Source organism: Bubalus bubalis, chromosome 1, assembly GCF_019923935.1.
Source record: "Bubalus bubalis isolate 160015118507 breed Murrah chromosome 1, NDDB_SH_1, whole genome shotgun sequence".
NCBI lineage: Eukaryota > Metazoa > Chordata > Mammalia > Artiodactyla > Bovidae > Bubalus > Bubalus bubalis.
The window spans coordinates 97,728,600-97,747,421 of NC_059157.1; the positions used below are offsets into that span (position 1 = coordinate 97,728,600).

Sequence of the window (18,822 nt, forward strand, 5' to 3'; positions counted from 1 at the left end):
TTCCCTAGAGAATTCCATGGACAGAGGAGCCTGGTGGGCTACAGTCCATGGGGTCAAAGAGTCGGACACAACTGAATGACTAACACTTTCAACTTTCAATCTATAAAACAAACTAACTTTCAACATAAATATATATTTATTAGATAGTTTTGTATTGGAAATGTATGGGCCTTAGAGGTGCTTTGCTGTGGGGGGTGCTAGAGCAATGAAAATTCGTCTTCTCATTTTCTTTCTTTGGCACAACAGTCATTTACAAAAAAAAAAAAGGATTCCCCATTAAATCAGAGCTCATTAAAAAGAACACTCTTCTAATTTGTAGGGATGCATCCCAAATATGAAACAGATGCTATGGTCTAACAGATGTTTCAGTGCTGGTGTTGTAATTTAAAGGGGTAAAATGACTGCAGTAAGCCTATTCCAATTATATAGCAAATCAGCTTATACTCAGACTTAGCTTCATATAACATCTGAGTAAAAATATATGCTTTTGATAAAACAGGGTCGGTAAAAAATTATTTACTGAGAAAATCTCACATTATTATTTGCACCACATGAATATGATGCCATAATGCTAATAGAGTGTGTTTTAGAGTAATATCCTAAAGCCTTCCCAGTTTGTAATTAAACATAAATATGTGCAGAATGGATTAATCAGCATCTCCAAATAATCACCAGTGGAAATATGCTTCCTCAGTAATTTTTTTCTTCCTTGTGTAGTTGATGTTCATCTTTTCTTGAACAGAATCTAGTATTTAATTATTTCAGGTACCTCTTTAGATAAGCATGACAGGGTATTGAAGAGAATTTTTCCTGTGGCCCAAATTGTTCCTGTTGTCAGAAATCCTAAAAAATAGCTTTAAATAAACACATTCCAAAGGGAAAGCCACCAACAAGCCACCTTCAGTTTGGGCCAGATCTTCTCTCAGGATTTATAAAGAGACAGCCTAACCGAGCTGCCATTCGATCGACCACTAAGGGTTTCCCTTCTTGTCCCCACCCTAACCCCAGGGGTGGAGTGTCACAGGCTGGGCAGTCACCTGGAGTATCATGGCTTTTCTCCTTGTCATGTGGAGGAAAGCAGAGAAGTACTTCCTCTTCTTCACCCCTGGCCTCTGTCAAACACAGTGAAGACAGCTTTGAGAGAAGCCCTGTTAAAGACTGAGTGAAGAAGTGTCTTCTCATGGTTTGGCAAGAAGCAAGCATCGTTTTAGATATTGATTTATTGCTGCTGCCTTCTCCTCTCTGACCAAGCAAAAAGAGAACCAGAGGAAATCGACAGCAGGCAGAGACTTAGAACAGCTTGCTGCGCTCTCTCTCCTGGCATTGCGAAGACGCATTTGTTTTCCAGGGGCAAATGAACAAGTAGAAGGTAGTTCGACTTATTCAGGCAAGAGGCCATGGGCCAGTCATGGGGAGAGGGCTGGCCTGGGACTGTCTGATCTCTCATTTGACAGTCTGAGGAACTCCCACTGCAGGAGTGTTGTTCAGCTGGTTTGCACCAGGACCCCTGTCCCAGTACTAAAATACCAAAACACCTCCTATTGTTGGTTATAAGACTGAGACCCTGCCCCTTGAGGACCTTTGCAGCGACTCTCCTAGCAACTAGAGGGCACAGCAGGGGGCCTGCAACACCCTGTTCCAGCCCTGACACCACATCCCTTCTGGTTGCTTAGCACTCCTGCCTGTTAAATATTTTGTCTATCATCTTTGTCCTTGACATCCCTACCAAGGTCGTTCAGTCTTATATGGAGTTAGTAGGAACAAAAACGTAACCAGGGGTAGTTGTTTTTACCTCCACCATCTCTTCTTCTGTCCTTTCAACCAGTGGCTTTATGTCTTGTGAAGGAAGGGCCAGGAACCAACCCAAGATCTAACCACTCACCCTTCCCAGCTTCATTCCTGCAGCTGGGCACAGGGGGAGTGGTTGAGGAGCCCTCCCAAAGACAGGCTGTTTCTTACAAGAAAACTCTTCTCTTGGAGAAAAGCAAGAAATATGGTAGGCATATATTTGTTGCTGTGCTTACACCCACTTTAACAGGCAAAAAGAAAATTGGAAGAGGCTGGCAGCAGACAGAGAGGGACTTAGATGGGCCTGCACTCTCATTGTGAGGACCCCTCCCCATTTCCCAGCACCCAAGCCGGGAGATCCTCCAGCAGAAGACTCTTTAGGCATTTGATTGGCATTTTAAATTGGGTGGATTTTTAATAGCTGAAAGAGACCTGAAAATTCTGGGATCTATTCCAGTTATTTTTCAGGAATCTACTCCAGCTAGGAAGGGAGATTTGGCACCGTGCTGCTAAGGTTAGGGAATTGTGAAAAATACAGTCTTTTATGTTTGAACCTGCATGAGGTTCATACTGTTCAGTTAATCAGTTAATTGGTGCAGGTACTATAATGTATTGTGTTTCCTTTCCTTTTGAAATTAATTAGGTCAGGTCACATAAAGAACAGCAGAGCATCCTCCTAGAGATCATTGTGTATAATAGTTGCTCTAGTTGGATTCTCACAGAGATGTCTTTACCTGTGCATTTTCGCAAAGAAAATGCTACACTTAAAGATATCTGTTACTAAAATTGCTCAGTACAGCAAGTGGAGCAGTTTATTCATTTATTCTGGAAAAGTTGTTTCTGAGAGCCTATTCCATGCTGTTAATAGTGAGGCAGCTGACGCCACCTGCATAGGGATGTACAGTGAGATAACCTGTGAGCTTTCTTTTGACATCAGTGGTATTGGAAGACCTTAACTCCGGATCCAGTTTTGGGGTTTGGAATGCATTAAGGGGCTGGAGCATAAGCCTAAAAGTATTACTATTTTACTTCTAATTTTTTTATCTGCAAGTAATTTTTATTATCTATCATAAGATAATAATGACCAATGTCTGTTATCTACAGTGTGTTAGGTACTCTTTTATGTACTTTATAATGTAGTCATTGAATTCTCACACCTGTCCTTTGAGGCCAGTATTATCATCATTCCTCTTTTACACAGTAAAAAAAGGACAGAGAAGTTTCGTGATTCACCTAAGGTCACATGGACAGGAAGTGTTAGAGCATTGCTAGAAATCTACGCAGTCTCTCCACAGCCTGGGATCTTCAACACTGTGCTATTCTGTCACTTGTTTTAGATAAATATAAAAGACTATGCAAGTTAGTTGTTACAGGAGTTTGCACGTTATAGAAGGCTCTATGGAAGACAGCTTACTCCTACACATATGTGTATGGCTGAATAGGATGACAGATTGTTCAAGACTGCTGTCAAAGAAATGGAGCTGATATTTCCTTTTTAAAAAGTGATTCTACTTTTGCAACTGCCGAGATACATCTTACACCCTTAAATAAGTGCCTGTTTGCGAATATACTTTGGGAGATACTGTGAGGACTATAGGAAATTATAGTGTACACCTCCTGTCCTCTAGGAACCTGTTCTCCAGTTGTAAGGAGATAAAATGTAAAAAGTTAAGGGATAAGAAATAAATTAATGGTGCAAGTGGTTTCACAGGAAATCATGCAGTGAGATGAGGAAGCTCAATTTGAGTGATACCCAAAGTGCATGTGTAAAATCAGTAAACGGAGCAGTGGATTCAGCTGGAGTGCTCTGGGGACTCAGCACCGAGGAGGAAGCATGAGGATAGATGGTTCTTTGAAGGAGTTCTTGGGGAACAGAGGTTGAAACTAGCAGCCTTTGGGCCACACCCAGCTTTAAGAGATGCTCTGTTTGGCCCACAATTTGTTGACCTGTGTTATATCTTACATTTGAATTAGTGGCTAATACTTTAAAATTATAGATTTAAAGTAAATGTGTACTTTTGACTTCTCTTGAAAGCATGGAGGGCCTGGAGACACTGGACCAGCCTCTGCATGAGAACAGGGTGGTCAGAGCTGATAAGTGGCTGCCCCCTTGGAGAGGTGTTTGTGGTACAAATGTCACTGTCCTCTCCTTTCCCTACTGAGTCCAGACTCTGAGTCCAGCAGTCATTGCCAGTATCCATTTGCACTTGTTCATTCCTCCCCTCCCCGCCCCCCGTCTTTTCTACCTAACCAGCCATACACACTGGAGATGGTGATTTATGCATAATTAAACGGAGAGATGGGGGAGATACAGCGAAGAGATAAAGGCAGGCAGACATGAAATAGGTAGATGACAACAAGTAAGTCAGCCGAGCGTGAGTGCAGGGCTGTGCTGGGAGATTTATGCAAGGTGAAGGTGGAGTGTCGCTTGAAGTCAGAATTGAGAGGGTGTTTAGTGTGAAGCAGAGATACTTGTACTTGAAAATAATGAAGGGTGATCGAAGATTTGGAGCAGGGGAGTGCAGTGGTGAGAGCAGCCGTTAAAGAGATTCGCTTGCTGGCTGTGGGGGTGGCAGGCTGCAAGGGATCCAGTTGGTTGTGACAACTGAGTCTATGTCAGAGGGAAAGGAAGGGAGTCAGCAACCACTCCAGCCCTGAACTTGAGTGTGTAGGAGAAGGGCTTCCAGAAGTTTGCCCTGATTGATCTTGGAGCCTGACTTCGAGAAAGCTGGATGTTTGTAAACCTGGTGGGGAGCCCCAAAGTAGAAAAGCATGCTGAGGGAGAAGAGATAACTGAGGACATCCAGTACTCAGAGTCGATATGAGGGGATGGCTAGCTAGGTAAACGGTTGAGTTTGGAAAGCAGAAACGCATGTTCCTCTGAGCATAGGAGGAAAGGTGAAAATCAGTCACCACAGGATTGCTGGCTTCATCTGTGTTGTACTTTTCTTCTCTATCACAATTCGTGAAGCAAATCACCTGCTATGGTGCAGCTGAAGAAAGAGAATGCTGGACCTCTCCAGATACACTCTTCATAGATGTAATAAGCAAGATTTGGGGTATGGTGGGTCCCAGGGAATTGCAAAAGTTTTCATTAACCCTACTTATTTAAAAAAAAGGAGATGTTTTCAGAGGCCTCAACACCCTAGTTTTTCTTACATTCTAACTTGCAAAAACCACATATGATGAAAATCAAATGGATGGGTAACAATGAATTTACTACAGTAACTATAAAAATTAAATCTTATGGAAAATTATGGCTCACTTTAAGAAAAGCTGAATTATGTTAAAATTACAGAAATTATATAATATATTGATAAAAGTAGGAAGTCTCATCCCTCGTGTTAGCATTCCGGCCCCACCACTGGCAGTCATCGGTGGTATTTAGATGTGACTCTGTTTCTGTGTTCTGCTGTGTCCTCGTTCTCCCTTCATCCTGCCGCAGCCCCCTGAAACCCAGAACCTCAACATGTCGTTCCCGGCTTCACCTACATACACCCTTATCACAAAACAGAAGTCTGTATATAATTACTATGTATTTGAAGGAGCCTTTTATTTGAAAGTGGTGCATTTCTTTCCTTTTTGTGCAGTTACAAGTCATTTTTAGAAAACCCTTATGCTAAAACTTTTCACTGTATTTCTAATTACACCAATTTACTTTTGTAGGGACTGAAATATAGCAACACACCTAATGACTTCCTTTAATACCATTGAAGGAGACTTCAGTAGACGGCCTCTTAAAACAAAGGCCATCCCGACCCCATTTAATGTCTTTAAAAATGGTATAGTTCCTGAAGAAATAGCATATAAACATTTAAACCACCATTCCACCTGGCCCAGTTGTTACAGCAAAGCAAATAGTAAGCTATTTAAGATGCACAGATTTTAGTGTTGAGAGACACTTAGACCACTGTTGTGTGACCAGTTATCTTTTATAATAAAGAAAATTGAATTTTCCTAGCAGTGATGCTATTCTTTATTCTGTGAAACCATCAGCCAGAATATTTTTATGGCAAAAACATCCTGGTTCTATGTAATTATGGGAGAGATGCACATCTTGGAAGAACACTGCTGAATGTCATCCTGGGGTTATGTCTACACTGTTTTGGCAAATAATAAACCAGTACAAAATCACTGTAAACATACCTTGGCTGCAAAACATTTGTTTTGTACTAAAAGGCGGAAATTTTGAAATTGAAACTTCTTGATTAGTGTCAGTGGATCTGTTTTCACACTGCCTTGTTTTTAATTGAGCTGGCTCCTTGATAACAGACAATGAAAGACAATATAATTAAGACTGAAATAATATGGTATATTTTGGAACTACGTACCCATTTCTTTGTACTAGTTCAGGGCATCTTCTTCTGTGGTATTACTTCTTATCTAGTGCACATGATTAATTATTTTTCACTGGTTATTTCGCTCAGTCTTTTAAAGCAGGACACTTTAATAAATGAATCTATCTTAACATTTGTTGAAAGGAGTGCATTTTGAAATGTCTTTGATTTGAGGAGATAAACGTTTGTTGTAGCACAGATTTGTTATGCCTTTAAAGCAACTCCCCAATAACAAACCCCAAGCCTAAGGTGTGGTCTTATGTGAATTGAAAATGACAGCCTCTCTGAACTCAGGAATACAAAAAAAAAAAAAAACCCTCCATTTTATCTTTTATAAAGATTTCAAATCTTTATTTTTTTCTCTGCAGTCATTTTTGAAAAGGATAGTTTTTTATGTGTCTGTCCAGCATGTACATTCAAAGGATCTAGGTTTCAGCATGATGATTTTTGTTTGTTGGGGGGAGTGAGTTCCATTTCTTCTAGCACATCACTATTAGGCCACTCTGACTACACGAAACAGTAATAAATCTCAGTGTGTTTCCAGTTGTCAGAGGTAAAATTAAAATATTGGTGAGTGATTTTCACGGGTGCTCCTGGGAACCATAACTAAGGACAGTATGATCGTGGTCTGGGCCAAGCCACAGCATGGTCATAATTAGCATTGTTTTTTATAGACTCATAACTCTTTCCTGGTATTAATCAGAATACATTTTAGATTCATCGTTTACCTCGGAACTAACGAACCACTCAATCCAACACAATTATCTTTTGAATGCCTTCATTTTGAAAGCTACTAGGATATTCTTGGAGGAGAATACAAAGGTGAACAGGATATATTTTGTGCCCCCCACTCCGAGTTACAGTTATTAAAAATAGAATAATACCTGAGGGAGTAGACAGTAGATATCAAATATTTATGCTCAGCATTTGATTTAAAACATTAACATTTTAACTTCTTTGAGTACAGCTGTGGGAGTGCCATCCAGCAGGTGTCCTGCAGATGATTTTCCATTCTCACTTTTAAAGAAGGTTATTGTTCTATTTAAAATAATAATAGAAGAATAAATTGTCATTTACTAAGGCATGTTCTGTTTCAAGTCCTGATTAACAACCAACCCTCTACTAAGGGCAGATGAGCTAATTAATAACAGACATTAATCCTGTGCAGTTTTATTCACTTGAGTTCACATTGATTTATGTTCTTCTGTGTCCACTATGTGTGCATCCTTGCATACGTGTATATAATGTCGTTGGTTTGCACTTTCCTGAGTCCCACTGAAATGTTACATATACACCCAAAAGTAGATGTCACTAAATGATGCTTGTACCCAAAAGGGGAACTGAGCTTGATTATATCTTTAGTAAGAGATGCTTCTTGAAAGAGAATTGATTTAAGATCTTCCTGAATCTAATGTTGTTGGATATGGTTTTCCCCATGGTATAGAGTCGTTCAACCCTAGAATGAAAAATTGGAGCAGTTGATCTGCGAGGGCCATGATGTTCTATTAATGATACCAGTACGAATATTACTACTAAATAATAGCCAGCATTTATCCTACATGGCATTAGCCCCCAAAGGGGTGATTGTCAGAGTGCATTATTCTTGCTCAGTGCTGGATACCAACTTAAGTATTATACATGTGCAATTTGCTAAACCCCTCAATATTCCTAAGGCAAGCACTGTATTAATATCCACATTCTAGAGATTGGGAAATTGAGGCCCAAAAAGGTTTAGAAAAAAGGAACTAATTGGTGGCAGAGCCAATCCTTGGTCATGGACAGTCTGGCTCTAGAATCCCTGCCTTTTGAAACTGCCTCTCAGTAACAGAATTTGCTCACATCTAGGAGTGATGGCCGGAGAAGGCAATGGCACCCCACTCCAGTACTCTTGCCTGGAAAACTCCAAGGATGGAGGAGCCTGGAAGGCTGCAGTCCATGGGGTCCCTGAGGGTCGGACATGACTGAGTGACTTCACTTTCACTTTTCACTTGCATGCATTGGAGAAGGAAATGGCAACCCACTCCAGTGTTCTTGCCTGGAGAATCCCAGGGACGGGGGAGCCTGGTGGGCTGTCATCTATGGGGTCACACAGAGTCGAACATGACTGAAGTGACTCAGCAGCAGTAGCAGCAGGAGTGATGGCATGTTCTTTGGCTTTTTGTTTGTTGTTGAGTCACTAAGGCATGTCCAACTCTTTTACATCTTCTAAGAGGTACTAAATCCATAGCTGTTCCCGGGCTTTGTTGATGTCATGTGATAATATAGACTGCTATGTCCTAGAAACTTTTGAAAATCACTTCTAATCATATTTGAACTCATAAAAAAGAAGATGAAAACTGGGGATTATTGGAAGTCTCCCCGTTCCACCCCCACAGTTACTGTCTAATGTGTGTCCCCAGGATCTCTGTGTCCTGTATGCTGGCTTATATCTCAAGTGGCCGCAGACTCCCTTTCCTGGGTACCTGTGTCCCCTGATTTCCACCTGGATTCAGCCAGTGGGAGACTCTGGCAGAAAAATTGCAGGATGGGAGGAAGAAAGAATCTGGGATTGTGCAGGAAGGGGTGAGAAGGGATAGGGGTAAGCAAAGGCAACGTCTCTTTCATGTATCCAGCGCCCAGGAGCTTGGCCCACCATGGGTCCATCTTCCACCAAGGACCTAGCTCCTGGGCTTCATAGCACTCCTTCCCCCATTTGTCCTGCCATGGCTCCCTGCTGTGGCTAATCCCTGGGTTACCTCACCACCTCCTGTTTGGGTTTTCCAGTTCTTCATAACCTGTGTAATCAATTCATTCCAAGCCATAAATTCCCTTGGCTAGATATGCCTTCCGTTGTTTCTGTTTGTGTACTTAGTCCCTGACTACTGCACAAGCCACCCTCATTTTCTATTTCCTAAGCTTAAAAATAGGCTGAGAGAATGCTGTTGGCATACTGAGTCCAGATTTCAGCAAAACTTCTGACAGGTCATCTTAAACGATGTCCTTATAAACAGAATGGGAGGAATTTAGAGTGGATTATTAAACATTCTTAGGTTGCTAAAGTTTACTAATGTTCAAAATCAATCTGATTGGAAGGGCTCTAAAGGTTTGTCAGAAGGCTGTGTCTTTGGCCGTGTCCTACTCAACATTATTACCAAAGATTTGGACCAAAACACAAAAAGCAACTTTATCAAATATGTGTATAAGACCAAACTGGAAGATAATTTAATTCAGATTTTGAAAGGATGTACTTTGTAAGGAAAAGTGAAAAATCTTACATCTAGGTACAAAAAATATAAACATTGAATGGCAGAGACCAAGCTCCCCAGCGTAGTATGTGGGTAGTCCAGAATTTTAATTGACTACAAACCTAATCCAAGCCAGAAATTTGACCTGTTTTTAAAAAAAAAAAAAACAGTGGAGCAAGTTCATCTTTGGTTCCCATTAGAAGATTAAGGTTGATATCAACTGACAAATAGTTTCACTTTTCACCTGGAGTATTACAGCATAGCTAGGAACTTAATCTAAGAAAAATGAGTGTTTTCCAGACTTACCGTTATTTGCGAGTTTTATTTGCACACATTCATTTACTTTTGCCTCACAACAGCTCACTGCAGGATGTACTGTTGCCATTTCTCAGCCTTTATATCCTCATATGGATTTAAGTATAAGCTCCAAGGCTCACTGTGTGGCCTTGGGCAAGTACAGTGCTCACACAGGAACCCACTTTATTTCAGTAAAGTCCATTCTCACTTCAGGATGACCATACTGCATCTAGATAAAAGGGACCCAACTTTTAAAAGGCCAGGAAGCCTTTACATATTATGAGCAGTTTGCCAGCGGGGGAGACTCATGGGAGCATAAAGTCTGTCTTCTAGGATTTGGAAGTCTGTCACATGAGAGAATGAGTGAATTGATTTAAGTGGCTTCAGGGAACAACCAGGACTAATAGGGTTACCTTAGATTTTTGGCCTCCCTGTCCATCACCAACTCCCGGAGTTCACTGAGACTCACATCCATTGAGTCAGTGATGCCATCCAGCCATCTCATCCTCTATTGTCCCCTTCTCCTCTTGCCCCCAATCCCTCCCAGCATCAGAGTCTTTTCCAATGAGTCAACTCTTCGCATGAGGTGGCCAAAGTATTTTAGTATTTTATTAAAATGAATTTCTATACTAGGAAGAATGTTAAATTAGATAACATTAGATAATTAGATAAGTCTAGAGCATACTCAACTCTGAGAGTCTGATTTCTGTGTGTTTTGGGTTTTGGTTAGTGAGATTTGTGATTTGTAGTTATTTGTTTTATTGATATAATTTAACTTCCAGCCATATAATTGTTTTCCTTGTAATTTAAAATTAGCATGCTCTTTATGAAAGAACTTTTAAGAGCCTGAAACAAGGAAGGAAAGCTTGACTACACTCAGTGTAATTACCTTCCCAAGAAATATTATGCTATTTCCTGGAATATGTCCCCAGAGTGAATGTCTGCATTTGTTCCATTTCATTCCTAGCTATAGAATCCTATCAGGGGTGATGAGGAGCATCATTCTGAAATATATTGAAGCTGAGAATAGAGTTTGCAAAGTGTTATTGGGTTTGCTAAAATGAACCTGTGCAAATGCAAACCATTGGTTCACCACTGTGAAAATCAAGGCCTGTGTGGCAAAGGTCCCTGAAATGACTTATTAAAGGCCACCAGAGTGATAGTGCTTGGAAACTATAAAATTTACCTTGATGATGCCTTTCTAGCCTTCTTGCCAGAACTAGCATAGTGTCTCTCCCCATTTGGGACAGTTAGATTCATGAAGGACTAGTATATTTGAGAAAGGAAAATAAAAATTATTTCAAAATTAAGACAAAAACAGCAGATCTCCCCTGAGAGTAAAGCACACAGGGAAGATGAAATGTATCAGTATTTCAGAATTAATTTAACGTTTTGCTTTGATTTTTTTTTTTTTCTGGTTGGGTTTAATAAAGGGAACTTCTCAGTCTTCATAACTGTTTGCTGAGGCCTAAAAGTTAACTGATCTCCTGAAAAAGACAGCTCTGTTGTAAATTTGTAGTGTTTCAGATCTTTCCTGTAAATGATCCTAAAGGACTGGGTACTCTCGTCACCTTCATTTCTTTAAAGAAACCTCACACTGCCTGCCTTCCCCCAGCCTTTCACCAGTTTCTTCCCAGATTAATTAATCATACTATAATTCTTATGGAAGGATTTGAGGTGCCCTGAAATTACTAAGGGAAATAATAAGGTGAAATAGTATCTGATGTTTAATTCAATGTATTATCCATTTTAAAATGGATACTTTAAAAAATGAAATCTTTATAGCTGTTAACAATCTCTGGCAACTTGCCATTCCATAAAATGGTGATTTTTCTTTTACAACAGTTCAGTTTCCTACTCATGTACTTGATGTGGGGGGCTCAGCATGCCCTAATAGTCTTTTTCCTCTAAATTGACAGTCAGTGCAAAGTAGATAAAATGAGTAATGGCTAAGAATCCCTGTGCTGCCATTGGTCTCATCAGCCTTGTCACTGTGATGAATTCCTCAGAGGTGCTGGGGGGCTGGGGTGGAGGCTATCAGGACAACGTGGGATGGGCATTACTGATCCTTATACCTTTAGTGGTCTGGCATCTGGGCACCTTACAGGGAGTGTTTCTGAGTGAAAACCTAGGTATTGAAGATGAATTTTACAATGAACTGTAATTTCCTTTTTTGAAAATAGCTTCAGATTGCAGTTTCAAAGTACCTAGAGCTGCTGCAGAGGAAGATGGCAACAGTCTCCTTTAATGTCCTATATGTGAAATTTGGGGAGTTTAAAAACTAACCGAATTGCTGCCAGATCTGTTTTGATACTCAAAAATTTTCATATTTTAGGGAAAGTGATATAGTATATGTATTTTACAGTATGCCATTCATTCCTCCAGTATATATTCAAATTCATGGAGATTTGATAGCCAAAATATGTATAGTCACGCTGAGATAAATTAGCAATGCAAAGCATTTTCATTATAGTTCTGGTCAGAATTTACAGTCATGTAAGTTCGGATCAGATCAAGTTTGCTAACAAGTTTTTTAAAGAAAGCAACCTACTACTTATGTTTCAGAGCTTTCATCTTATAATTTCTAATTTCAAGTGATTAGGTAGAAATTGTTGCTATTTCCCTTATATTTCCCCAAGAAAAAAAGAAAAGGTAAATATCTGAATAGAGTTTGGAGGTGATTTACTAAGCACTGCCATGCACACATCATCTCACTTACACCTCACAGGATCCTCTGAGATAACTATCATCATCATTTTTATCTCACAAAGGCAGCAGAGGACTGAGGGCTGAAATGACTCATTCTAGATACAGAGTTAGCAAGGAGCAAAATTGGGACTCAAGCCCAGGTCTTACAAATCTGGCTTCCCCCCTCCTTTTACCAAATCTCATTTTCATATGAAAAGCTTCATCAGAAACTGGAAGATGACAATTTGAGTGTATGTTCCTCCAGAGCTGAATGAATATATTATGAAACTTTTATTAATTTGAATGTTAGTTTTTCAGAAGTGGACTTGTTATTGTAAAGTTTGAAGTTTGTTTTGAATTTTTTTTTAAGGATGCAATTTAAAAGTTTAAGGTAATTTCAGGTATGCAATAATGTGTTTTGTTCTCATTGTGTTTAACTGTTTAGATGTGCCTGGCATCAGAGGGGGTGAAAATGGAAGAATCAAAGCTAATAAGAGCGAAAGAATTAGATGGTGGAAGAATTAAAGAATTGGAGAAGGGAAAGGAAGAAAGAGACACAAAAATGGAGAAAACGGATGAAGCCAGGTTACAGAAAGAAGCAGAATTTGAAAAATCAGCTAAGGAAAATGTAAGAGATTCTAAGGAAATAAGAAATTTTGAGGAGCTGCGAATGGATGATATAATAGGTATAAAAATGGAAGCTCCCAAAGAAATTAAAAAGGAAGAATTAGAGGAAGATCAAAAATGTGGTCACTTCCCTGATTTTTCCTACTCTGCCAGTAGCAAGATAATAATAAGCGATGTTCCCAGTAGAAAGGACCACATATGCCATCCTCATGGAATCATGATCATCGAGGATCCCACAGCACTAAGCAAACCAGAGAAGCTAAAAAAGAAAAAGAAGAAAAACAAAATGGATCGACACGGAAATGATAAATCCACACCCAAGAAGGCCTGCAAGAAGAGGCAGTCCTCGGAGTCAGATATCGAGAGTGTCATGTACACCATTGAGGCTGTGGCCAAGGGAGACTGGGGCATCGAGAAGCTTGGAGATACCCCTCGCAAGAAGGTCCGCCCATCCTCCAGCGGAAAGGGGAGTATTTTGGATGCCAAGCCACCAAAGAAAAAAGTGAAATCTAGAGAGAAGAAAATGTCGAAGGAGAAATCCTCAGACCCCACCAAAGAGTCAAGACCTCCAGATTTTATCAGCATTTCTGCCAGCAAGAACATTTCTGGTGAAGTGCCAGAGGGTATAAAAGCAGAACCATTGACCCCCACGGAGGATGCACTACCACCCACCCTGTCAGGACAGGCCAAGCCTGAGGACAGTGACTGTCACAGAAAGATAGAGACTTGTGGCTCCCGGAAATCGGAGAGGTCTTGCAAAGGTGCTCTTTATAAAACCCTGGTGTCTGAGGGCATGCTCACCTCTCTGCGAGCTAATGTTGACAGAGGTAAGCGACTTCTCAAAATCTGGAAAGAACATGAAAACCTAGCAGAATTCCTCCTTTAGAGGTATTGAGAAGCAATTAAGACTACAGCAAGGAACATTAGTATCAAAATAGTATCTTAGACTTGTATGAGTCTTTGTGGTTTATAGAATATATACATTTGTCATTTTACCGTATGTTTTAGCACCACAGAGGAACGTTTCTATTCATTTTAGACATAATTCTCAGAATATAAGTGTTCTAAGTTACTCCAGTCTTTTTCCTTTTTACTGGTGTCAGCTGACTTTTTGTTTTGAAGGATCAGTATTGCATGTGTAGAGCTCTTAGTCTGGTTTTTAACTGATGGAAATAATTTTCAGAATCACGCAGGTATGGTTGACAGACTCTTGACCTGTAGACTCTAGAAACAAGAAATTTATCTAGCCTTCCCCGCTAGATAATCAGAACTGTAATTGAAGTGAATAGCTCTTTAATACATAACAGTTCCAGAAACTAGTTAATGTGTATACCTTTATTCCATAGAGTGTTTCATATACATTTATCTATTTTAAAATATAGTATCTGACTGGGGGACTACCTCTTGCCAAACTAAATTCCAACCATAGATGTGTATGAAAATAAGTCTCACAAATCCTGAATGGAGATCCTTAAGGGTACATATTGCTCCAGGGAGGTCATTCCACTAAGTGTTGGGGAAATTAGAATTAATAATGTGCAGCAGTAAAGGGCTCCCACACCTCAGGCTGATTCTGTAATGGAAAAGTAAATAGGAGTTAGTCTTTCTCATGAGTCAAGTAGCACCTGTTGAGTTATGAGACTGTGCATCTCAGTCTGTACGTTACTTTTTTACACATTCTGTTATTGAAGGTGGTCCTGAGTTCTCTGAAATAGTTAAATAGCATCATGCAAATAGTACCAAGGGGTCAAGAGGTCACTTATGAAGCAATTAAGATGATTTCCTTTCCACCCCAATATGCCAAGCACACTCTTTTGAATTTCCTTAGGGAAACGAAGCTCAGGAAAAGGAAACTCGTCTGATCATGAAGGGTGTTGGAATGAAGAAAGCTGGACATTCAGCCAGAGTGGGACCAGTGGAAGCAAGAAGTTCAAGAAGACAAAGCCAAAGGAAGACTCTGTCCTTGGGTAAGTGCCTGTGGGCACAGTCAGCCGTGCAGCACAGACCACACATGCAATAGTATTAAGTTTTCAAGGTAAACAAATCACTGAGAGCTTATTCTTTGAGTATTCAGTCAGCAGTTACTGTGGTCTTAGTAAACTCATGAAGAAATACAGATCATCGTGTGATTCCTGCTGTTAGCATGGTGTGTGAGTAATAGTGTCTTTCATGTTTTAATTATGGTACAAAATGTGTAGATGGTAGACTTAGGCCTGAGTTCCAATTGAAGTCCACCCTGTATTAGTGGTGTGACATTGTAAATCCTTTCATATCGCCAAGATGTAGTTCTAATCTGAAGTTTACGATGAATATCACATGTTTATACTTTGCTAATTTTATATACTCTATGTCCTTCATATAATATTTGTAAAGGTTATGTACACATTTATAAAATAATGACAGCTGAGAATGTACATAAAATTATGTTCCTACCTCTAATCATGTTTTGTTTAAACCATGTTCTAAAGCTCTAAGGTAAAAATATTAGATTGAATATTCTCTCAATACAGAGAAATTTCAGCAATTAATTATGTATTAAAATGCAGTATCAAGAAGGAGCATACACTGAGGTAAAATAATTAAGAATTCTTTTCTTTTTTATTATATAAGACGGACTCCTAATACCAAGCTTAACATAAAGCATTTTGATAGACGATGCAGTACTTTATATTGGTGAAAAAAGAAAGCATCTGTATATTCAGTCATACTGTCCTTTGGCTTTCTCATTAGCCGAATTTGAAAAGAATACACTGAATAGAAATAAGTACATTTTAATGTATTTTCCATATTTTTTCATAAGTATGTTAAAGGTATGCAAATTTTATGCATTAGGAGTATTGTATTTGTTTTATCCATAGATATTTGCATTTCTTTTTGTGGGATAATGTACTTTGTCAACTGGACATTGCAATGCTTTCAGGTCTGGTTAATCTTAAGGCCCTCATTACACAGTGGGAGAGTGGAGAGTATTTCTCATGAGGGTGATTCCTCAGTATTATTTATATTGAGATGATATATTTATAACTTTATATATTTTGTTCTAATATTTTTAAAAGTCCAAAGTTCAGATTCTTTTGCCGACATTATGCTTAAACAGTGACATGAAAAGCCTCACATTTGTCATTGTCAGGCACAGAAGTATTTGCACAATTGAGCATTAGAGCCAGTGCTCTCCATCTTCCGGAATTACCAGTGTCCTGTAGGTCTACACACTGAGAGAGGTATAGGTCTTATGCAGACAGTGTAAAAGCCCAAGGGAATAAATAAAGCAGGCCTGAAGGCTCCCCAGCAGAAAGTTCTCTGGTGCTTCTATTAGAAACTCCTGAATGTTTTTACCAGTCTTCTCTGAGGAACAAGAAAAGTGAAACAGTCTTTTGTAAATCTGTTCCTGAAAAGAGATTGGGGTGTTTTTGTTTTAATCGTTTCTTAGGAAGCCACATGTGTTTAACTGGGGGTGTGATCTTCTGCAGGCTAAATCAGGGGTACAACTCTGGTCTTTCCCCCTCTCCCTTCTTTAAATATTGGCCTGTCAGAATCAGATTGTCTGGGCTTGCTTTATTTGGAACATGCCAACATAGTTCATGAGCAGTGAAAAATGCCACATCTGTCAATCTTCTCTGAGATTTCTAAATGAGTGTTTTAAACCTTTTTATCACAGAAAATGTGCTGTTTAGTTACCTGTGGCCAACTGTATTGGCAGTTCTACTTTTATAGACTTCTTTAAGAAAAACATAGGTCATTATTCTAGGTGAAAAAAGGCAGGGGAAAGTCCCAAGGGACCTAAGGAGTTACAGCTTACATTTTCATATTTCTCTTCTGGTTATCCAGAGTATCTAAAAAATTCACGTCTTATAGATAGCTTTCTGACAGCAACTGATTAGTATCAGATATTATCTGATTTTCCAGTACTATAATTTATTAACTGAAATGAGAAAAGAAAATTTTACTAAGGGAGGAACATCACCCGCAAGCCATCACCTTTAACTGCTTTGTTAGAACTTAGTAATGGCCTTTTTCAGGGGGGCCTTTCTGATGATCATCTGACTGTCCTATTTGTGCTCCCCATTCTTGTACATTCCTCCAAGACTGAGAAAAGAGTCTTAGGTGAACACACCTCAAGTATTTCTCAGGTAGCAGCCTAACATGTTAACTTCTACTAAGTGAGTACTCAAAGCTGCCCTCTTCCCAGTATGCCTTCCATTTTCCATCTCCCAAGCACAACAGTTCCCCTGCAGCTTCTCCCATCTGTTTGGGTTGCATCTTAGCTAATAAATCTCACTATAAATGAAAGCCAGCAACCAGCCTCACTTCCAGCAGGCACACTGCCATTGCTGTGGGGCTACGTAGAGACAGTCAGCAGCAGTCCAAGGATTTCCCAACTTTGCTGGTGGCATTTCTGGAGTCATTTGTGGTTTGTGTTAAAGTCATGTTGCTTCTCTGCTGGTGTGTACTTGGAAAACTGGCTTTACTTTTCTCTTTGAATGTTTTGTCTTCATCCTTGTCAACTGTCCAGAATTTTTTTCTAATCTTCAGAATATTTGTTTATATCTTCTTTGTGTGTTAGTTGCTCAGTCGTGTTCAACTCTTTGTGACCCCATGGACTGTAGCCCACCAGGCTCCTCAGTCCACAGGACTCTCCAGATAAATATGTGTTTTAATCAAGTCCTAAACTAGTCACTGGGCTTCCTGCATGGCACTAGTGATAAAGACCTCACTTGCCAATGCAGGTGACAGTAAGAGATGAGGGTTCTATCCCTGCTTCAGAAAGATTCCCTGGAGGGCACGGCAACCCACTCTAATATTCTGGCCTGGAGAATCCCATGGACAGAAGAGCCGAACAGACTATGGTCTATAGGGTCAGACACAACTGAGCAACTTAGCATGCACACAAACTAGTCAGTAATTTTTTTTAATTAAGTTTACGAAGTTATCAATATTACTAATTTCTATAAATAAACTTGCCTATATGTATGTGTGTGTGTGTATATACACACACACATACATACATAAGAATCTTTAGAATGAAAAACATGGATGGAATATGCTTTGTATTGAACTTAATAAAAAATTCCTGTGCCAATGGAAAAAACAGCAAATTCTCCACTTCAATAATACCCTGCTATTTTATATAATGTTTCTACTTTTCTAGGGTAATAACATAACCTGTCATGTGAGTTTATTAAGAAAACTGTGTTGGTATAATCTCAAGCATTTCTAAAAAGATATTGTATGTCCTTGCACAGAATTTAGTGATGTCCTAGTTCTTAAGGAACCCCATTTTCAAATGGAATATCTTAAAATATATCTTAGATTGTTTTCTTTTTAAATATTTACATCATGTGCTGATTGAGTCTCTCCCCTCCCCTCTTTCATTAGCTCAACAAAGCTGGATGAAGAATTTGAAAAGAAATTCAACAGCCTCCCTCAGTATAGTCCTGTTACATTTGACCGGAAATGTGTACCTGTCCCAAGGAAAAAGAAAAAGACTGGAAATATGTCCGCAGAACCGACTAAAACCAGCAAAGGTTAGATGCGTGCTGTGCCTTCCTGCAGCATGGTCAGACTCTAACTGAAGCTTCTTCTGACCGTCTGCGGCTCCCTTTGCAGTTGAAGCAGTAGCGAGTTGGAATTTCAGTTGCTTTCCAGGGTTATCTTGGTTCCTGCCTTACTCTTTTCTCTCTCGTCTTCTTCCTAAGTCTCTTCAGCCTTCGTCCTTGGGCATCTCAACCTATACATTTGCCCATATGCAGGTCTTAATTATACACGGTCTTCGACCTTCTTGTGTCCAGAATTCAGACTGGGAATGTTGAGCTTTTCTTGAGCAGGAACTGTTGGCTGAACCCAGTTCATCTGTTTCTCTG

The 18,822-nt window shown here is 39.6% G+C and overlaps 1 protein-coding gene across 21 annotated transcripts in view; it reads left to right on the plus strand.

The window, feature by feature from the left end:
* The window catches only part of BBX (BBX high mobility group box domain containing), a 295,350-nt gene that overhangs the window by 245,926 nt on the left and 30,602 nt on the right, over positions 1–18,822 (plus strand). For all 21 annotated transcript variants that reach the window (XM_025283397.2, XM_025283378.2, XM_025283443.2 and 18 more), the window contains 3 exons: positions 12,780–13,788; positions 14,790–14,928; positions 18,338–18,486. In XM_025283397.2, the coding sequence (XP_025139182.1) occupies positions 12,780–13,788; positions 14,790–14,928; positions 18,338–18,486 (1,297 nt within the window). The remainder of the gene's footprint in view (positions 1–12,779; positions 13,789–14,789; positions 14,929–18,337; positions 18,487–18,822) is intronic.